Source organism: Leucoraja erinacea, chromosome 34 (genome assembly GCF_028641065.1).
Source record: "Leucoraja erinacea ecotype New England chromosome 34, Leri_hhj_1, whole genome shotgun sequence".
Lineage (NCBI taxonomy): Eukaryota > Metazoa > Chordata > Chondrichthyes > Rajiformes > Rajidae > Leucoraja > Leucoraja erinaceus.
The window spans coordinates 6,096,281-6,119,359 of NC_073410.1; the positions used below are offsets into that span (position 1 = coordinate 6,096,281).

The 23,079-nt window shown below is 42.2% G+C and overlaps 2 protein-coding genes across 4 annotated transcripts in view; one reads left to right on the top strand and one right to left on the bottom strand.

Moving 5' to 3' along the window:
* Positions 1–2,364, bottom strand: part of mcu (mitochondrial calcium uniporter) — a 106,774-nt gene extending 104,410 nt beyond the window's left edge. Inside the window, exon 1 of the mRNA XM_055661735.1 lies at positions 1,647–2,364. Within this exon, the coding sequence (XP_055517710.1) occupies positions 1,647–1,874 (228 nt within the window). The 5' untranslated portion in view covers positions 1,875–2,364. The remainder of the gene's footprint in view (positions 1–1,646) is intronic.
* The window catches only part of micu1 (mitochondrial calcium uptake 1), a 78,172-nt gene continuing 56,150 nt past the window's right edge, over positions 1,058–23,079 (top strand). For 2 of the 3 annotated variants that reach the window (XR_008726162.1, XM_055661733.1), the window contains exons 1-2: positions 12,643–12,799; positions 19,985–20,065. The gene's annotated coding sequence lies outside the window, so the exon portion shown is untranslated. Of the gene's footprint in view, positions 1,077–12,642; positions 12,800–19,984; positions 20,066–23,079 lie in introns of those variants that run through there. The other variant, XM_055661734.1, reaches the window with a different exon arrangement.

A 23,079-nucleotide genomic window follows, 5' to 3' on the forward strand; every position in this document is an offset into this window, starting at 1 on the left:
GCAAACCTTCATTTTAGAGAACTATGGGTGCATGAAGTAAATGGGCAATTCGGAACTCAGTCAACTTCAATATTTCAAGTGAGAGCAAACTTACTTCATGTGAATAGATATGTGGTTGTTGAATAGCATGACACACTGAGCCATAATTCATGTAATTTTGTTTAGGTCCAGTTTGGATGTAAACATCTCCCTCCACCTGTTCATCAGGAATCTACCCCCAACTTCACATGTGCAGTATTGAAACACAGCATTCAGATACAGCAGACAATACCAGAGCAAAATATGGATGATTTTACTCCATACCCCCTTCTCTTGCCACTGCCAGTGTGCTGATGAATACAGTCACAAGTGGGCCAAATCTAATAGCTCATATGAGCCGCAAAGATTTCTCAGTGGCACTGAAGCCTAAAACTGACACCCATCTGTCCTTGCTCTTGATCAGCTAATCCAGATTCAACCCCCACGTCTTTCTCTGCTGTCCACTGATGGAACAAACTCGCCGAGCAAGCGAAACAACTAATTTGCCCCAGTCCCGAGAATAGTTAGGCAAGGTTTGTCCTCTAAGTTTCTCTGCCTCTCAGTATCTGGCACCATCCTCCTCGAGCAAGACGTAAAGCAATGAAGCTGCATCCATCCACACTTGTACGAAGTGTCTGATGCTGCCAGGCACATTGAGATAGATCTACTATCACGGGAGTTAACTCGTACATAGATAGATTCACCATCGGGGTGAATATGGGATGAGGGGCGAGAGTCAAACTCAGACACTGTACCATATGTTTCCTTGTCGTTAGACCTGACTACTGCGGCATGCCAAAAAATCATGTTGATACCGGAAGATTGGGACGGGCACACACACACTCTGATAATTCAGACCATATCTCCACACCCGGCTTCCAGCCACTACAGGCAAGCAGTAGTTTTAAATTCTACTTTACAACCAGAGGTGGAGGTGGAAGTGTCGAGGGGCGGGGTCAATAATGAATTCCTGGTCATAATCCAAAACAGATCACCAGTGTGAGCGCTATAACATGGTGTGTGTGGGTCTTTGCAGTTACTTGTTACCCGGCCCTGCGGTAAGTAACAATTTTACTGTCTTATTTCCTCCCGTTTCCTATCTGAAGCTTCCAAACCAGGAAGATAATGTTGCCTCGCTTGTCCCCGTGTCGGCAGCACTGCTTATACCTACCATTCTTCCGGGGAAAAAACAGCATCAACTTTTAATCTAAGCTCTTGGGCAGATTGGCCAGGTTGCCTCTTGGACTCCAGCCACCCCAATGAAGAAAGGTCACCGACCTGAGACCTTAACTCCACTTCTCCCCTCCCTACAGATGGACATTTCTGTCACGTCCTGCTTTTATGTTAGTGGGGGATAACTAACTGCTGTGGGAGGGAGGTGAGCAGCCTGCCTTGTGGGCTCTCATTAACCCCCTTTTCCCTCTCCCACCCCCTCTCTCTTTCACACATCAACACACGCTGAATGTCTTTCCCAAGGGAGGAACAAGAGCCAGTCCAAAGCCGCACTCCCTGCCTGCCACTCCCCCGATGAGAGGAGGACTCGCCGCTGTAATCTTCCAGGAAGGGGGGACCTGGAGCTGTCCCTGTGCCCAAAGATCCTGTAGCAATTTGTGCCTGTCCTGACTCACCGTCCGCTGTGGTTGCCGCTGTCTGCTGAGAGCCAGCCCGCTGAAGCCGCCGCCGCCTCCTCCACCCGCTGCCCGAGTGCTCCCCAGAGCGGCCGCAAGTAGAGCCCTTGCCGCAATCGCCATCGCTGAACTGTAGCCAATTCCCCCCGAAGTGGCTCCGCAGCGGCAGTCGGGGCCACGCCAGGGCTGGGAAGCATTGGGGAAAGGGCGGATCCCCACTGCCACCATCACTCATGCTTCCACACCAATCACATCTCAACCCTTCATGCACGAAGGTGGGCTTCCCAGTTGTCGCTCAAACGCTCCACCATTCGCAAGCTGCATGTGTGTATAGAAGGAGGGACTGGAACCGGCGTGTTCTCAACCTTTCCATCAAGGCAGGAGAAGCCTTGGTTGGCTTGGTGTAGCAGGAGGGCGTACACTCCGGCACTGTGACCAATCGGGGCTATGTCATTCACAAGACTGGGAACTAACTGTCTGCAGATGTGAAGGTCGATTCACTCTTTCGCTTTTTGTTACTCCAAGATTCGTAAATCTTGCAAAACCAGAAGCAGATGTCACATTGACTTCAATTCAGCTGTATTAATATCAACTTGATTATCAGTAACGGGTTTAGGCATTCACATAACATTTGTGAAAATTGCTGAATGAATCTAGACTTGTTTTCTTTCAAGTAAATCAATTTCCTTTATCCACCTATGAAGACGCAACCGTCTTTTAACTTTTAATATATACTCTTAATAAATACTTTTAACTAGTCGTGCGTTAACTAGTTACAATATAATTGGCAACTGTTCAGAGATATACATTACTATAACCAACTAGCAACGTTGAAATTATGAGCGCGTGTGTTTAGTTTTAACATATCTCAACGCTGCAATCAACAAATGCGCAGAAACATTGCGAGATAGCTTTTAAAATTCCTTTATAAGGGCTTGGCAGACACTTTTGGAAAAAATGAAGCCGTTCCTTCCTGGACAATGCTCAGTTTTAATTTGTTTTATGACATTTTCTTTTACCCTATCTCGTTCTCCACTCTCATTGTCCTTTTCCTTTAATTTCTACCTTTCTGCTTTTGAAGATTTTCCTTCATTTTGTGTATCCATTACCTTTTTATACCAATATTGTGCACTAAATCGGTCCTCTTACAATTCCAGTCTCTGCCCTTCATTACAACTTTATATTCAGGTATTCTCTCTGGCGAACTCAGCTGAAGATTTCATTCCTTGCATAAATACACTTTCAATGGATAACAACCTGACCTCGTGTGGTGTATCAAGATCTTCATGGTTGGGTCGTGAACATCAATTAACACTTTTGAATAATAGCAACTACCAAACTTAAGTCTATATGAAGTCAAGAAGTCTACTATACCCAAAATTGGGAATTCTGTTTGTCATCCTAATTCAAGAGTACTAACACCATCTGAATTTCTCTCTATCGGCATTTTGTGGTCAACAAAATATTTTGCAGAATATTGTGTTATTAATTCAAGTTCCATGAATCAACTCAGATACAATTTATGTCCAAACGTTACCTGTTAACAAATATTTATACGAAAAAAAAACAAATCTGAAAATTGATGGGTGTAATTTTAATCTTTCATCAGGTACTGTATCTCTCACATGTATTCAGTTTACACTGGTAGAAGGGTTTCGGCCCGAAACGTTGCCTATTTCCTTCGCTCCATGGATGCTGCCTCCCCCATCTGAGTTTCTCCAGCATTTTTGTCTACATTCGATTTTCCAGCATCTGCATTCCTTTTTAAACATTCAGTTTACGCTGTTTTATTTTAGTTTTCCTCTGTTTACTTCATTGATTTTAAATATTTTGGAGCTGTCAAATCTATGATCAATTCATCATTCAGGGAAAGATTCTAACCATAAATTCCCATGAATTTATTCATTACCAGTTGAAAACATTTCCTGAAATTAATTTTCTTTGACAATTGCTGGCACCCTTTTTGCTGCATTAATAATATGAGAAAAATCATAAGTGCAAATCTTTTTGTTTCATTCCTGCATTTTGGTCTCAGAAAAAAGCACAATTTTCAAAGATCTTTCTGATTATTCTGCTCATTCTTCTAAAGAACACTATTTCTTCCCAATTTATAATCTTACCTCTCTTGAATGATTGTGAAGTCTTTCCATTCAATATACTACCCTGAATCTATTTGTTGTACTGATCACTCACAGTATAATTAGCCAGTACTTAATAGGTATCAATGTAATAAAGCATATCATCAGATCTAAAGGTAGACAAAAATGCTGGAGAAACTCAGCAGGTGAGGCAGCATCTATGGAGCAAAGGAAATAGGCGACATTTCGGGTCGAGATCCTTCTTCAGACTGATAGATGGTGGGGCGGGTAGAAGAAAGGAAGAGGCGGAGACAGTGGGCTGTGGGAGAGTTGGGAAGGGGAGGGGAAAGAAGGAGAAAGCAGGGACTACCTAAAATTGGAGAAGTCAATTTTCATACCAGAGGTGTAAACTAAACAAGCGAAATATGAAGTGCTGCTCCTCCAATTTACGATGGACCTCACTCTGGCTATGGAGGAGGCCCAGGACAGAAAGGTCGGATTCGGAATGGGAGGGGGAGTTGAAGTGCTGAGCCACCGGAAGATCAGGTTGGTTAATGCGAACCGAGCGGAGGTGTTGGGCGAAGCGATCGCCAAGCCTACGCTTGGTCTCACCGATGTAGAGCAGCTGACATCTAGAGCAGCGGATTCAATAGATGAGGTTGGAGGTGGTGCAGGTGAACCTCTGCTGCACCTGGAAAGACTGCTTGGGACCTTGGATGGAGTCAAGGGGGGAGGTAAAGCGGCAAGTGTAGCATTTCCTGTGGTTGCAAGGGAAAGTGCCAGGGGTGGGGTGGGGTGGTTTGGGTGGGAAAGGACGAATTGACCAAGGAGTTACGGAGGGAGCGGTCTCTACGGAAAGCCAAAAGGGGAGGAGATGGGAAGATGTGGCCAGTGGTGGGATCCCGTTGGAGGTGGCGATCTGAAAGTTAGTTTGGCAGTATGTCCTCTTGGTGTGCAGCTGTGATTTAATTTGTTAATATTCAAGCTAAATTTATGTTCTATTTTTATATTCCACCTCTAAAGTGCCTCTTAAATAGAGTTATTGAGCACAGATTTTTCTATACTGAGGATGTAAGGGTATTGGAATCACGTGGGAGGAAGGAATTGAGCTTACTGTTTAAGTTATTGTTTAGCAAAACATGCATGAAACATTTTATTCCTATAATGCAAAATCAGATTTTCTTAGATCTTATAAATCTGGAATAAATACAGGAATATTCAACAGGTCATGCAACATTTGTGAAGAGAGAAAAGTATTTTTATGTTTCTCGGCGACTATCCAACCCATCATGTCTGTGCTAGTTATCGAAATAACCAATTCCCCTCATTTCTCAGTGTTCCTCGTGGTTCCTGTGAAAGTCACTGTAGAACCTGTTCCGGCACTTATCGGATCTTGTCTATAATGTGTTACCGCCCTCCAGAATCCGTGGCAGATTACCTTAAATATGTGAGCACTGGTTACTGAATAATGAAAGTGATTTTTTTTACTGTCTGTTCCTGTCAGACAATGTTTCCAATCAAGTCTGAAAAACAATGCTTCTCTAACCCAACCACACATTTAAGTTCTCTGCCAATAGAGGTCAGCTGTACGGCCATTCTCTCTGTATTACTTCCAAGGATCAGTTGCTTATTTTACATCTGATAGTTAGAATGAAATTTCCTGTATGAAAGTGTCAAACGGCTATTTGCATCAGATCTACATTAACTACAACTGAATTATTTTTAGGTGTACTTCCTTGTGTGACATTTCAAACTGAAATGAGTGATCAGAAGTAGGCGTGGGGGAAATGAGTAACACGCCTATCCTCCACGAAGGCAGTGCACAAACACAATTTAATACACACCCATCCTCTAGGTAAGCAATACACAAACACGTTCTAATACGTTTGCCACCAGCAAGAAGCTGTTATTCATTACACAGAGACATTTATTTGCATCACAATATAAGGCGTTGGCAATGTGGAATTTGGTACAACAATATTTTAAAGATTAATGGGTTGATATAACAGGCATACACTGGTGCTAATTAGAAAGTCATATCTGTATTTCAAAACCTACTGAATGTCCATCAATGCTGCACTGCTTTCCCACTGGTGTATCACATTGAATTTTATTTGAATCTTCAATCCAGAACAAACAACAAACAGGCAACAATACCACCAATGGATTAAATGTTCCACTTAAATATATGAAAAGTTATATTTTATCACCCGAAGGTGGGATTCTACAGAAACTGATTTTAGGATTTAAGCCATGGGTGGATCATCTAATTGTGAAGCTGGTAAGGCTGAAAATTTTGGAAATGACAATATGATTTTTTAAATATGATTTCCTCCCCCCCCCCCTTAATTTTTCCTAATGAATTGTCAAACTTTAGTTTTGAAGAAAGGTTAGCGGCACATTACCATTGGATAAAATTAGAATCTGATCTGTACCCAATCTGAGCAGAGTTAATTCAATGGAGGCACAAGGAACTGCTGATGCTGGAATCTTGAGCAAAACACAAAATGCTGGAGTAAACCAGCGGGTCAGGCAGCATCTGTGGAGGAAGTGGATAGGCAACATTTTGGATTGGGTCCCTTCTTCAGACTGGCTGTAGGGAGGAGAAAGCTGGAAAAGAAAGGTGAGGGCAGTCCAAACCCCCCCTCCCCCCTCATCTGTAACCACCTAGTACTTTCCAGGCTTTGGCCCACCCCACCTGTTTTTGTCCAATTTTCTCCCTTCTGCTGCAATGCCTGATGAAAGATTGCAATCCGAAACATTGCCTATCCATTCCCTTTGCCATACTCACTGATTTTCTCCAACACCTTGAGTTTTGCAGTCAATTCAAACATCCTATAATCATTCATCATTGAGTTTATGTGCCCAATAAGATGATGTACTCAAGTTTAGAGTCGTTTAGTTTAGCGCGGAAACAGGCCCGTCGGCCCATCGAGTCCGTGCCGACCAGCGATCCCTGCACATTAACACTATCCTACACACATCAGGGACAATTTACATTCATACCAACCCAATAAACCTACAGACATGAAAGTCTTTAGAGTAATGTGAGGAAACCAAAGATCTCGGAGAAAACACATGTAGGTCACAGGGAGAACGTACAAACTCCGTACAGACGGCACCCGGGTCTCTGGCGCTGCGAGAGCTATAAGGCAGCAACTCTACCTGTGGCTGGAATGAACCCGTTCAGTCGATTCAAATATGAACTGAGCTAAAATACTCACAGGTTTCTCCATTCCCAATCTGACCCAGCCCAGTGCAACTCAGGCATTCAAAGAACAATTTGTTATGCTGCACATTTATCCTATAGATCAAGAACAGAGGCCCCATGCAACAGTACAGATTAACCCAAGACCTCTCACAGATAAATCTGGAAGAGTATATGCTGTTATTTTGACATTGAGCAGGTTATCCCTGTTTTTCTGACAAATATTTATACCTTAATCAATATCACTAAACCAGACTGACAGGTCAATATTACAGTGTTGTTTATGGCATTTTGCTGTGGACAGATTAAGTTGAATGTTTTCCACATGAAAAAGTGGCCATCATTCATCGGCCACAGAACATGCTGGAACATCACTACAAATCCACGCATATCTTCATTATTCGTACAAGGACAAGACTCCGAATGCAAATAAAGAGCTTTTAACTTATTCAAAAAGGACTTACGATTTTGAAAATGTCAATTTGGTTCAGTTTGGAATAGTTTCTCATCAATAATAAGGAAAGACGTGATTTGTAGGGCTTTCATGATCTCAGGGTGCCCTTCATGCTTCAGAATCAACAACGCACTTTTGAAGTGCTGTCAAATATGGGCAAATATTGCAGCCATTTTATTAACAGAGTGGTCCCACAATCAGCGACGTAATAAAAAGATTGTGTTTTCCATAGTGTTCATGCGAAACTAAATAATGGCCAGAACACATGAAAATACAGATGCTTTACTGCACATGGCTTTTTATGGCCACTTGCAGGGATACCTGGGACCACAGGTTAGCATAATTTCCAAATGACAGTACTCTAAACATCCTATAATCATTCATCGTTGAGTTTATGTGCCCAATAAGGTGATGTACTCAAGTTTAGTGTCATTTAGTTTAACGCGGAAACAGGCCCATCGGCCCACCGAGTCTGTGCGGACCAGCGATCCCTGCACATTAACACTATCTTTCATTTCACTGTACATCTCGTATGTGTATGTGACAAATAAACTTGACTACACACACCAGGGACAATTTACATTCATACCAACCCAATTAACCTACAGACATGAAAGACTTTGGAGTAATGTGAGGAAAACAAAGATCTCGGAGAAAACAGATGTAGGTCACAGGGAGAACGTACAAACTCCGTGCAGACTGGCGTTGCAAGGGCTGTAAGGCAGCAACTCTGCCGCTGCACCACCATGCTGCCCTGTGGCTGGAATGAACCCGTGACATTCGGGTTTGTTACAATTGAGTGAGAGCCAATGGTTAAGAAGGAACTGCGGATGCTGCAAAATTAAAGGTAGACAAAAATGTTGGAGAAATTCAGCGGGTGAGGCAGCATCTACGGAGCGAAGGAAATAGGCGACGTTTCGGGTCGAGGCCCTTCTTCAGAGCCAATGGTATTTGTGGGGCAGCTCTTGATGGCAGGCTGACTGCCCATGCAGTACTGAACAAATTCTACAGGACACTATAAATCTGAATAAGTGTCTGTACATTTGAGAGGAAGAAAACAAGAATTACTTTTCAAGGAACTTAACTGGTGCCATGGACAACTCACTTCAAAAGAACCCATAAAATAGAACAATTTGTTACTCGTGTGGAATGTTCCATAAGTGCTCAACATGTCCAGCAATATCAATGAGGACAGAAATGTCAACTTTTCAGTTCAGGGATCCATTAATACTGGAAGACTGAGAAGACAAGTGTGTTTAATTTGCAGAGGGCAGAAGGTGAAGCGACAAGAGGGAATCTTATCCATTTTTCCAATACCTGATCTCACTCGTTCTCTGCCAGGCCAGAACAAACACAGAGTTTCACTGATTCTTTACATTCCTCCCAACCCGCCTCTGCATTCAATGGATCATCCCTCCCACAATCAGACGCTCATTACTTTCCACTCTCCTCTCAGCATATCAAAGGGTTCACTCCCTTCGCGACTCCTGTGCCTGCTCTTCCATCCTGACTAATCACTCCCCGACTTACGGCACTTCGCCATTCTACCACGGGAGGTGCTGCACCCATCCTTTCAATTCTTCCCTTCCCTACATCACCTAATTTCCAGGTAAGACACCAATTCATTCGCACGTCTTTCAATATAATGTACTGTATTCAGTGTTCATAATTTGCACTATTTATATTTGAGAAACTAAATGCAAATTGTGTGCTCGCTTTGCAGAACAACTGTGCAAAGTCCACTGGAGTGACCCTGAGCTTCAGTCTGTTTGTCAATTTCATTCAATATCCCACTCCCATTCTGAACTTCCTGTCCTCTCCCATCAGAATATCTGTTTCCTATATTTTAGAATTTTATCTTTGTTATGCCAGTAGTTTAAATTTTGTATTTTACTCCTTGGAATTCTATCCACCTCTACAGCAAATAGTTGTGTTTGCCACCTTTCATCAATGCAATGAAAAACATAAGCTTCTCTAAGCTTCCTCTCACTGTAATTGTAAAGTGTTGTTCAAGGCAAGATCCTGGAAACGTGGACCACTATCATGTTTGGGTCAGGGTGGATACTGATGATGAATTTTGCCAACCACCTTCAATGCATCTACACAGATTTTCGCGAATGGAGCAAATGGGGCAGCACGGTGGCGCAGCGGTAGAGTTGCTGCCTTCCTGTGCTTACAGCACAGGAGACCCGGGTTCGATCCTGACTAAGGGTGTTGCCTGTATGGAGTTTGTACGTTCTTCCGAGACCTTCAGTTTGCTGCCACACTCCAAAGACGCACAGGTTTGTAGGTTCATTGGCTTGGTATAAATGTAAATTGTCCCAAGTGTGTGCAGGATAGTGCGGTGATCGCTGGTTGATGTGGGCGAAAGGGCCTCTTTCCACGCTCTATCTCCAAACTAAAAAACTAAGAAAGATGACGATCTCAGAATGATACAAAGCTTACAGTCCACTGGGAAGAGCTGTCTCTGACCTTTGGTATGCGTGAATCCTGGATTATTTAGAGTAGGCCTCTCACGACTGGAAAAATACCGCAGGTGCTGCCTCCACAAACTGCTCCAAATTCACTGGAAGAACAAGAAAACCGACATCAGCATCCTCACCCAGGTGAACATCTTCTTTACAGAGCTAAACGCAGGCCTTGGGCAATTGGGCAGGCCGTGTTGGTCGCATTGTCGACAATAGAGTCTCAAAAAGGACACTCTGTTCCAAGCTGTGTCATTGGAGGTATGTAAAGATTCAAGGACGGCCTCAAAGAAATGCAACATTCCCACTGACTCCTGACGATCACTGGTCTAAAACCACCAAAAGTGGAGATGGGGCATTTGAGATGATGTTGGAAACCCTGAATCCATACGTATAGAGCTCAGAGAAGCCTGGAATAAGTGCAGAAGGTGTGCATATTACTCCCATCAAACTAATTGCTGTTTAATGCAGAAAAATCTGTAATTCCGACATTGGCTTCATTTGAGAGCTGATCCTAAATCCCAGGGGCATGTCTAAGGAGAAGCACATGACGAAGGGTTCCGACCCGAAACATCACCTACCCCTTTTCTCCAGAGATGCTGCCTGACCCGCTGTGTCACTCCAACATTTTGTGCCTATCTTCCTGAGAATTTACCATCAACTCCTCAAAGGACATGAAATAATTTTATTCGACCCTTTGACTATTTCTTGAAATAACTTTTTAAATATGGTATGAATTTAAAGTTAGTGGCAGGATTGGTAGAGTGCTGAGAACGTCGGCCCTTCTCCAAGAATAGTGGTAGTGATGTAGGCAGAAACCACATCACCACATTCACCATTACAATCGAGTTTGAGTTCAGTTCATTGTCATGTGTACCAAGGTACAGTGAAAAACGTTTGTTGTGTGCTAACCAGTCAGCAGAAAGATAATACATGATTACGATTGAGCCACCCACAGTGGACAGATACTGTACATGTTAAAGGGAATAACGTGAATAAATTTAGAGTACAAGATAAAGCCAGTAAAGTCTAATCAAAGATAGTCCGAGGGTCTCCAATTCTTTGAATCTAGTTCTTTGATGACTACTTTTGTTTGATGTGAAGTATGGAGTGTGTGGAGTAGAGGTTTTAAACAAAGATCGTAGAATGGTATTAAATGGGATTAGGGAGGATCTATAGTGAATAAAGACATAAAATGCTGGAGTAACTGAGCGGGTTTGACAGCCTCTCTGGAGAAAAGTGAATTATAGTGTATTAGCCTCCTTTGTATCATAAATTTGAGCATTCAACAGTACTGGGCCTCGACTCGCTGGAGTTTAGACGGTTGAGGGAGGACCTTATTGAAACTTACCAAATAGTGAAAGGCCATGATAGTGTGCATGTGGAGAGGATGTTTCCACTCGTGGGAGTGTAGAGGACTAGAGGTCATAGCCTCAGAACAAAAGGATGTTCCTTTAGGAAGGAGATGAGGAGGAATTTCTTTCCTCAAAGGGTGGAGAAGCTGTGGAATTCATTGCCAGAGTCTGTGGAGACCAAGTCAATGGATATTTGTAAAAGCAGATATAGATAGATTCTTGATTAGTACGGATGTCAGGGGTTATCGGGAGAAGGCAGGAGAATGGGGTTGAGAGGGAAAGATAGAGTTGATGGGCCGAATGGACTAACTCTGCTCCTAGAACTGAACTTATAAAATCTCTACCATTCTATGAGATAAAGTCCCACAAAGGTCACCATTAGTGGAAAACTAGTTCACACAGAAAAAATGTTAAATTACGAAATTGTGCTTGAATAATGAAAAATGTAGTGAATGATGCTTACATTTCAAGGCTGGGTGGGACATGAGAGCCACACCTGTGGCCATCTCTCTCTCTCTCTCTCTCTCTCTGTCTCTCTCTCTCTCCCTCTGTGTGGGTGTCTCTCTCTCTCTGTCTCTCCCTCTTCTGTGTCTCTCTCTCTCTCTGTCTCTCTCTCCTGTGTGTGTGTGTGGGGGGTGTGTGTCCTGCTGAGTGTGTGTGTGTCTCTCTCTCTCTCTCTCTCTCTGTGTGTGTGTGTGTCTCTCTCTCTGTCTGTCTCTCTCTCTGTGTGTGTGTGTGTGTGTCTCTCTTGTTTCTGTCTCTCTCTCTGTCTGTGTCTGTCTCTATCCCTTTCTGTCTCTCCCTCTGTGTGTGTGTGTGTGGGGGGTGTCTGTCTGTGTGTCTCTCTGTCTCCCTCTGTGTGTGTGTGTCTCTCTCTCTGTCTGTCTCTCTCCTCTGTGTGTGTGTGTGTGTCTCCCTCTCTGTCAATGTCTCTCTCTCCCTCTGTCTGTCTCTCTCTCTCTCCCTGGCCCTGTCTCTGTCCCTGTCTGTGTGTGTGTGTCTCTCTGTCTCTCTCTCTCCCTGTGTGCGTGTCTCTCTCTCTGTCTGTCTCTCCCTCTGTGTGTGTGTGTGTCTCTTTGTTTCTGTCTCTCTGTCTGTCTGTCTCTGTCTTTCTGTCTCTCTCTGTGTGTGTGTGTGTGTGGGGAGTCTGTCTGTGTGTGTGTCCCTCTGTTTCTCTCTCTCCCTCTGTGTGTGTGTGTCTCTCTGTTTCTGTCTCTCTCTCTGTCTGTCTCTATCCCTTTCTGTCTCTCCCTCTGTCTGTGTGTGTGTGTGTGGGGGGGGGGGGTCTGTCTCTGTGTGTGTGTCTGTGTGTGTGTCTCTCTCTCTCTCTCTGTCTGTCTGTGTCTGTGTGTGTGTGTGTGTGTGTGTCTGTCTCTCTCTGTCTCTCTCTATCTATCTCTCCATCTCTCCCTCTTTCCCTCTCTCTGTCTCTCTGGAGCCACGTGTGGGCGGGGCGTATTTGACGTTAACGCGATGACGCAAGGGGGCGTCGGCGTGGCATGCCGTAGCGTGGCGTGACGTGACGTGAGGAGCGGACGGCCGGGGGTGAGTGGGGAGCGGTCGCCATGGTCGCCGAGGGACGATGAACAGTCGGTAAGGGAATGGTTTGGGTTAAATGTTTCCGCGGGTCATCCCTCCTACCAGCCAGATACAAAAAGCTGGAGTAACTCAGCGGGACAGGCAGCGTCTCTGGTGGGAAGGAATGGGTGACGTTCCGGGTCGAGTTGAGAGTTGAGTTGCTCCAGTATTCTGTGTCTATCTTCGGTTTAAACCAGCATCTGCAATTCCTTCCTCCACACACTTCCCTCCGAGCAGCCCCAGGCGGAGCTGACCATCTTTACTCGGCCCCTGACTCTCAGTCTGAAGAAGGGTCTCGACCCGAAACGCCACCTATCCCTTTTTCTGCTTGTCCCGCTGAGTTTCGCCAGCATTTTGTGTCTGTCTTCGGTGTAAGCCAGCATCTGCAATTCCTTCCTACACACTGTGGCCTCTTGCGATGTGTTGTGAGAGTGCCCGGGGGCCGAGGAGCTCGGTAACACTTTATCTTCAAAGCACACAACAAGAAGAACTATCTTACCCCATCCACCTCCAACCATTCCTCTTTGCATAGAAATGTGAAATGTGAGGTACATAGATAGGAATAGAGTCATACAACGTGGAAACATGCCCTTTGCCCCAACTTGCCCACATCGGCCAATATGTCCCATCTACCTACTCCTACCTGCGTTTGGCACATGTACTTCTCAACCTGTCCTATCCACGTACCTGCCTAATTGTTTCTTAAACGTTGTAATAGTACCTGACCCAACCTCCTCTGGCAGCTTGTTCCATGCATCCACCATCCTTTGCGTGAACAAGGTTATCCCTCGGGTTCCTATTACACCCCCCCCCTCCCCCAATACCTTCTGGTTCTCGATTCCCCTACCCTGGTCGTCTACCCAATCTATTCCTCTCATGATGGAGTATAATTTATCCCCATGAACTTGTACATGCCAAATATCACTGTGTTTCATCATACAACAAAAATTATAGACTTGAAAATACACCCAAATAATCTGCAGTCGTTTATGTCTCTTAAAGGTTTAAAAAACCTTTAAAGGTTTAGTGCAAAACTACAGGAATGGAGTAAAGAGGGGTTGTTACAAAAGAGCAGAGGTAGGGAAAGAATTCAGGCTCTTTTATCTAAAACATTAACTCTGGGCAAGGTGCTGTTTTTCCTGTTTTCAATTCCAGCATCTGTAGCTTGGATTAGAACTAAGGAAAAACATTATCATGATTTTGGAAAGGTTGTTCTCTGAAGTTATGTTAGTTATAAGGAATGTCAAGTGAAGAGAATGAATACGTTCTTTGTGTAGGGGGAACTGCAGATGCTGGTTTACACCAAAGATAGAAACAAAATGCTGGAGTAACTCAGGACAGGCAGCATCTCTTTGTTAGATGATTATTTATCTTTAGTAATGTCTGTTATTTTTTAATTTAAACCAATATATTTGTGTGCAATAATGACACAAATAAGTTTGACTTTAAGGTTCTGAACACTGCTGTATGTATCAACTAATACTGTTGATACATGCTAAATTTCAGTTATCATTCATTAGGCTTATGATAAGTCAGTGAGAAAAACTTTGCCTTGGTTATTTTTTTTCTTAAAACTTGTTATTAAAGTATTACCAATAAAAGTTTGCTTGGTGTTTTGACCTGTAAAATATTGCATATTCAATTTCCCAAATAATTTATATAGTCCAAAGAATGAGAATGTGGTTTATATTTTCTGCTGTCAGAATATTTCCCAAATAATGAAATTCCTTGCTGATATGAGAGAAAATTAACTCCACTATAATAGCTGACACTCCAGCGTGTTACCGTGGAATGTGGCACTGGCAGAGGTGTTGTCTTTAAGGCATGATGTTAAACCTAGGTCTTGTCTAATCAAGGTAATAGATCCCATGGCACTATTTTGGGATAGACAAACTATCCCTCCCTCACCCATTTATCCCTGTTTTGTCCATCAATCAACATTTTAGTAGAATATTGGCCTTTTTGTTTGAGGAGCTTGTAGTGTGCATATGCTTCAGTATTTCCAGTATTGCAAGAATTATGGCAACTTTTTAATTGACTGCAAAGTACTTGATGACAATATGTTATTCATCCTTAAGCTGCTAAATTATTGTCAATGTTACTTAATTTGGAACAAAAATAAGGATGGGCAGCAGTCTTGTGCTATTCATAAATGTCAGAATTGGGTGTTGAGGACCTAAGGCAACACTTGCTGCAGTAAAATAAAAGTGAAATTACATTGTTTTAATTTCCCTTGTTTGTAATGCCAAATGCAAAGTGTTGATCAAACATTCCCAACTTCTCAAAACCATGAAAATCATTAATCAGGACGGTACCATTTGTATGCCCAAAATCAAAGATATTTGCCAGATCAGACATTGATACCTGGAAGTGTGAAGACAGAAAGAATATTTAGTACGTTTATTTTTATCACCTTTTCAAGAATGTTCTTGGTCTATAGAACATATAACTATTTCCATTCATGTATATGTTTACCATAAACTAATGCGATTGTGTGCAGTTATGGTCGTACTTTACAATAGGATATGGAGGCTTTGGAGAGGGTGCAGAAGAGGTTATCCAGAAGGCTAACACAAAATGCTGGAGTGACTCAACGGGACAGGCAGCATCTCTGGAGAGAAGGAATCCTTCTCTGAGGAGATGCTGCCTGTCCCACTGAGTTACTCCAGCATTTTGTGTCTACCTTCGATTTAAACCAGCATTTGCAGTTCTTTCTTACATATTACCCGAAGGCTGCCCGGATTAGCGAGTATTAGTTGTCTAAACTGTCACGTTTACCGTCCGTTAACTAAAAGCGTGGCTTTAAGGGGAGAGGGGCGAAATTTAAAGGAGATGTATGGGGATAATGTTTCTTTTGCACAGAGTGGTGGATGACTAGGATGCGCTGTCAAGAATGGTGGTGGAGACAGATAGGCACATTTAAGAGCCTTCTGGATAAGGCACATGGATCTGCAGGGAATGGAGGGATATGGATGACATGCAGGCAGAGTTTAACTTGGCGACACAGGAACTGCAGATGTTGTTTTACAAAAAAAGACAAAGTGCTGGATTAACTCAGCAGGCCAGACACAAAAAGCTTGAGTAACTCAACGGGTCGGACGGCATCTCTCGGGGGAAAAAAGGAATAGGTGATGTTTTGGGTCGAGACCCTTCATACAGCATCTTTAGTGGACATTTATAGGCGACGTTTCGGTTTGGGAACTTGACGTCATGTTTGGTATGGACAGTGTGTACTGAAGGGCCTGTTCCTGTGCTGAAACATTAGAATGTTTCTTAGCTTTATGACATTTTCCTTGCAGAGAGAACTGTGAAAAAAATTAATAATGTTATTTCGTCCATTTCTGTGGCAATTAACAATGTTGGTAGTTTTAGGATAGCCTTGGAAAAATTAGCCAGGTTTACTGTTCTTAGTAGGGAACATTGGCATTTTATTCCTTTGATCGCTAAACTAAACTAAACTGGCGAATGTCATGCCATAAATAAAGAACGGTTGCAAGGAAAAGCCTGGAAATTCATAGACCAGTGAGCTTAGCATCTATGGTAGCTAAGTTACTGGAGAAGATTCTGAGGGAGAAGATATGCATTTGAATAGACAGAGGCTGATAAGAGATAGTCAAGATGGTTTTGTACTTTGGCGATCACGTCCCTCCAATTTGAATTTGTTTTTAGAACTAATCAAGAAAATTAATCTGAAGCAAGATGTTTCTATATGGGCTTCCTATGAGGGAAACATTTCTTTAGAAGAACAAGTACTGTCAGGAGTACCACAAGGCACGTTCCTCAGGCCACTGTTGTTCCTGACGTACATTAATAATCTACCTGAACACATAAATTGTAAAACAAGACTCTCCGCAGATGATTGTCTTGTACATACACCTGTCACCGATGTAGAGGATGTGAACTCCTTACAAGAAGACCTTAAGTCTTTGGAATTATGGCAAAACACATGGAAGATGAGCTTCAACCCAACCAAATGCTCAATTATGGTAATTTCAAACAAGAAGAAACCACCTACTCGAGACTACCTCTTCTATGGACAAATACTTCATCGTACAAGTTCACAACCATACCCTGGAGTCCATCTTGATAGCAAGCTTTCGTGGGGGGAACACGTGGACAGCACGGTCACTAAAGCCAACCGGACACTAGGGTTCCTTAGACGAAACTCTGGTTCTGCCCAAAGAAAGTGAAAACCACAGCATATACAACATTGGTTAGACCCTTACTGGAATATGCTTCATGCGCCTGGGACCCAAAATTGGTCATATCAACAAACTAGAAGGGGTACACAGGAAAGCAGCACACTTTTGCATCAGGAACTACAATAGAGGTAGCAGTGTCACCCAGAAGCTGCCCGACCTGGAGTGGGAAATGCTGGAAACAAGAAGGGCAAGGAACAGACTAGCCATGTTGTACAAGATTCAAAGGGATCGTGGGCATAACTGCAGATAGATACATAACATACTCAACAGAAAGGAGAACAAGACAGATAAATAATATGCAAATAGAAACCCCATTCGCCAGGACAGATATTTATAAGAACTCATTCTTTGTAAGAACCTTAAGGGAATGGAATAAACTAGACAACAATTTGGTCAAATCACCTTCATTAGAGAGTTTTAAGGGGGCACAACACATCCAAGTTGCCGATATGTAGAGCACTGATAGGTTGCTCTGGAAGGTTAGATTGCATGGAATCCAAAGATAGTTTTTTTGTCTAGATACTGAAATGACCTGGTGAAGAAATCAAAGGGTGATGGTGGAAGATTGTTGTTCGGACTGGAGGCCTGTGACTAGTGGTATGCCTCAGTAATCGCTGGATGTCCCATAGCTGTAAATGTCTCCAGGCACTGGAGACACTCAGGCAAAGCCTCTCTATATCTTCTGTTCATATTCAAGGGCAGTCAATTGATGAACCTCCCACCAGTTCAAAATCACCTCAGGGGCTAAAGTCAACTGCAGCAAAAATGAAGCTGTATTCTTAAGCAGCTGAGTCCACTGATCTTGTGTTCCATTTACTATCACGTCCAATTACCTGAAGGTTCTGGACATGATTTGGAGGAGATGGGGCATGTTACAAGAGCTGGGTGCAGTGTATGAATTAAGTGAAGGCGAGTATATTGGCTACAGATCTCGTTGTCAGTCATAGCAAAATATCCTGGATTTCTGGTATGGTGGTGATAAAGGCCCTCCACAAATCATGTGCATGCAGCCAGAATATAAGCTGCACTGCTCTGTTGGTGAGACTATTGTCAATATCCTTACATAGGTATGTTACAAAACCTACCTGAATCGCCATTGGGAATCTGCCCTCAGCCATGTCGGCGATTTTGGCGCTGTTTGGAGGGGGTGGGTTTAAAACGCGATTTTTACTAGGCTGTACTAATCGCACATGTTCAGCCTAGTAAATCATTAACGAAAAATCGCTGCAAGACCCGGTCGCAAAAGGTATTATTAGTTTTATAGGCCTCGATAATATAGTTCTAATAGATTTAAAATTACTGTTTCATCTCGCAACCTCTCGCAGCCCCAGGGTTTTATAGAGCAAACAATTAAAGGTATGTACCTTATTTTTACATTAAATGGGGCATATATATAACCCTATATATCAAATTATCTATAACGAATAGCTCATTTTGGGCTTTTTATATCCCGCAGTATTTTTCTCGGCACTTGAGGGCACTAATCCAGCGCGATGTCAACGTTCTAAACCGGCGCGTTCCACATGAACCCACTAGAAAGCCGATTTAAATGGGCATTTATTTACAGCAATTGAACACTAAATTCCTTCCATTTGGCCTATAAATTAATGTAAATTAGATATAAAAATCATGTTATATTGTGAATTATTTGTGAATAATCTTTAGACACTTAGGCTATTTAAAAATGTTAATCTTTCCTTAAGAAATGGCCTGTTGACTATCCAAGATCACAGCTTTTTTGTAATGTCCATTGAAAATCAATAGGGAACAAGATGCTAATTTCCGAGTATGAAAATGGTCATAACTTTTTTAATACTTGAGATATGAAAGTGAATTTGGTGTCAAATTAAACTTATTGTTATGCTTTATCTGATGGGATAAATTGCAGACTTGATTTTTTAAATCTCAAAATTTTGTAACATTGCTACCTTACAAAAGTACCTTTGCTCGAAAAGGTTTGTGTTGACTTGCAGGGTCTCTGTCTTTGCACATTCTCCTTTTTAACTTGCTTTTCTTTTTTTTTAACTCACTTTTTTCTTATGTTCTTTGCTCTCTTTCTTTCTCTTGTCCCTTTCACTTAAGATTATCTCTTTTAAGATGCCCTTAAAACCTGCCAACAGCTATCCTTATTCGCCTATCTTAAATATTACAAAAATAATGTATTGCAACTGAACAGGATTTCCTGCCATGCCTGAAAGCCTAGAGTAGTCATTTAGTAATGGAAGGACACCGTTGATGATACAATGAGGAATTGAAGGGAGAAAATAACCATTTTATCGTGCCTTAATATGGAATAAAAATGATTCAAAGCAGACCTGGATGCATTGTTTTTGCCAATTAGATTTTATTTTCATAACTTTAAATTGATGCATTTAAAATTTATTTGCTTGCTATTATGTTTCATGCCAGTCACATTTCGCATACCAAGCAGGGATCGTTTATACCAATGGATTTCAATTTAAATTTGTAAAACTGCAACAAATTGTCCCCTCTAGAAAATGTTCCAATGGCTGAAAGAACATGGGCTTGTTTCTCAAATTAAATATTACTTTGTAAGGATAAAACTAAGCAATCAACAGTCTACCACCAGTTGACAATATAGAAAAAGTTTATATTTATCTTGAAAATACCTTTTCAGCTTTACATTACTTAAATTCATCTTTGTTGTTTATAACACGCTGGAAAGTGCACTATGCCATGCTGACAGCCCCTAATTAACCCATTCTCTTCCAAATGGGAGTGAATCCTACCCTGAAGAATCCTCTCTATTAGCTTCTCTACCGCCACCATGACATTTCGAGCATTTCTAGCTATTCATAGTTTCATTTGCTCAACCGTATCAACACCTCTGCTCTGCCAAAGGCATTAAATTATTTTTGTTCTGTCAACACTGAGATGAACTTTGCCTGTAATGGTGGCTTCAGTCACTTTACTTCACTAACTTGTTCATTTACAATGTTCTTCAGTTCTTGTTAAAATTGTCTCATTTGCACTGCAGATTTTCATCTGAAGGTTGGTGACTTGTTTCCAAGAGGAACCAGGAATTTGTGATCCATTGGAAAGCAAAGTGGTGCAAAAGGTATGAATCTTGTCTTTTTACCATGCATATAGTCAATCTATTCTACAATGTGCATGAAATGTTGTGGTGAAAATGGGTGCGTCGTTGAATGAACGAAGGAGGCATGGGACAGGTATAGGCAGCTGGAATCAATTGTATCCCTGGAAGAGTTTCTGGAACTGAAGTTCAAGTTCACATTGCCACATGCACCAATAAGATACAGTGGAATTTGACTTGCCATGCAGCCATACAAACAAAAGAGCATACTTAAAAAGATAATTAGGAGGGCAAAAAGAGAGATGGACATAGCTGTTGCTGATAATATTGCTGATAACAATCTAGAGATTTTATAAGTACATTAAGGGGACGAGGGTAACTAGAAAGAGAGAACAGGGTTCCTGTTCATTTCTGTGTGGAGCCTCAGGAGATGGACGAGGTCCTTAGTCCATCTCTTTTTTTTACTGTGGAGAAAATCTGGGGAACTTGGGACAGTTAATGGCAATGTCTTCAGGACAGTCCGTATTACGGACAAAGAGGTGGTGGACATCCTGAGGTGTATGAAGATGGATAATTCTCTGGGCCTGATCAGATATATCCCTGGACACAGTGGTAAGCTGGAGTAGAAATTGCAGCAGCTCTGGCTGAGATATATGAATCATCATTAGACAGGGGTGAGGTGCCAGAAGACTGTAGGTTGGCTAATGTTGTGCCTCTATTTCAATAGTTGTTTATTGCCATATGTGCAAAACACTGTGATTCTTTTTTAGAGTCACCAGATTTGGTGCCATTTCCAAAGTCTGGTCCGCCGCTAGATCAAAGAAAAGCCTGGGAACTGTAGACCAGTGAACGTAACTAACATCTGCTGTGGTTAAGTCACTGGAGTGGATTCTGAGGGATAAGATGTATATGCATTTGGACAGACAGAAGCAGCATGGTTTTCTATTGGGGGATTGTGCCTTATGAATCTGATTGATTGAGACTTTGTAGATGTAACCAAAAAGGTTGATAGGGGCAACTTTGGCATTTAATAAGGTTTTGCACGATAGGCTGCTTTGGAAGGTTAGATTGCACGGGAGCAGAGGAATCAAGAACCAGAGGATATGGGTTTAAGGTGAGAGAGGAAAGATTTAATAGGAACCTGAAGGGCAACATTTTCACACAGGGTGGTGGGCATCTGGAATAAGCTGCCAGAGGAGATGGTTGAGGCAAGTATAATGATATTTAGGACAATTGGACAGCTACGTGGATAGGTTTATATGGATGTGAGCCAGACGCAGTAGATGGAACCATATCTAGTCGGGGCATCTTGGCAAGTTCTGAAGAAGGGTCTTGACTCAAAATGTCACCATTCTTTCTCTTCAGAGATGCTGCTTGTCCTGCTGAGTTACTCCAGCATTTTGAAGGCCCTGTTTCTGTGTTGTTTGACTCTTTAAATCAAGAGTAACCAAGCTTATTTGGGTAAAGAGACTAGTTTGTTGGTATAGGATTTTGGGCTTGGCCAGTTGACCAACTAGTATTTTTGTTTCTTTGAAGGGCACCAGCTGACATGTCAGTTGATTCAAGTAATCTATAAGGTTAAATTTGGGTGAATAGCTATTAATGTAAAAGTTACAGGAGCAGAAGAAGCTGAATTCTAAAGCTGTGAAACAACTTGTGTCACCAATCTTCTGCATTATGTACTCGTAGCTTTGCATATCTCATTCATAAACTGGATCCTTGTCTTAGTAATTGAGAACTAAATATTACAGATTCTTTCAGTGCAGAATTTCCCTTTGATTATTGTATGATGGGTTTCTATTGTTACAATATATGAAAATCATACGTACCAAATCTTCTAGAGTTGTCCAATTTAATGAACTTGTGCGGTTCATTGGGTTTAATTTAAAAGTTGCGTTCCATCCATACATTTGTTTATTAGACACCAAAATGTAGTCTATGATTTGAAAGATGCACTTACTATTTGACTTTTGCAAATATAATTAAAGTTATTCTGTGTTGCTTTTTTGTGTCATCTCCACTGCCTATTTTCTTCCTATCATGAAGACTTTTGTGTCACTCTCTCCTTTGATAAACTCCCGGTCTCCATCCTTCATCTCTTCCCCAAGCTTTACATTTCACCCTCTTCTTCTGTTATTCTACAGCCACCTGTTTCCGTTTCACCTCTACCTTTTGTCACTTACATCTGGCTTTCTTGTGGCTGATGGCCTGTGACCAGTGACGTTCTGCAGGGATCTGTGCTGGGACCTCTATTGTTTGTGTGATGTGTATAATATAAACGACTTGGAGTAGTACGTGGGATGCTTGGTAAAGTGCCTGTCCCACTTTCTCAAGTCCTCTGCCGAGTTGATAGGACCGCCAAAAAAAAAAATCAAGGTTTTTGTGATCTACGAACTCCTCCTCCCGACTATCTTTTTACTCGTGGACTTTTTTGGCATGCTGGAAAAAACGTCCCGACTTACTTGATGCCCCGAGTACCTATGGCTGGCATAACGAGGTGCTACGATATATCTACGGACTCGCTACGGACATTCTCCGAGTTTGAATCAAGGGGAAAACTCGGGAGAATTCATGAGTAACTCGGGAAAGTGGGACAGGCCCTTAAGTGTACAGAAGACACATTGGTAAAGTTGTGTAGGCTATCAAAGTATACATTGGCAGAAATTATACATTTCTCCAGCTGCAGAAATGGGCAGAGAAATTGGCTAAAGCGTGTGGGTAGTTCATAATTTCCTTGACATCTAACTTTCTTCTGTTGGTGACTAGGGTAGGCAATTTTTTCTTACACTGTGCACTCACCCACTAGTGGTGGTAGATGTACAGTGGTCAGTGGTGCTGAACGGTGATATTTGGTGCTGATGATAATGTGTGGAAAATGGTTACAGGAAACCTGTTGTGAGCTGTGATGTGCTGTATCTTTGCTGTAATTTCACAATGCATCATTTCATTTCTGCACTTTGAACATAGTGTTTTATTACATAAAAGCATCATTTACCCTCACAGCAGTCACCCACGAATCCAGAGATAGTTCAAAATAC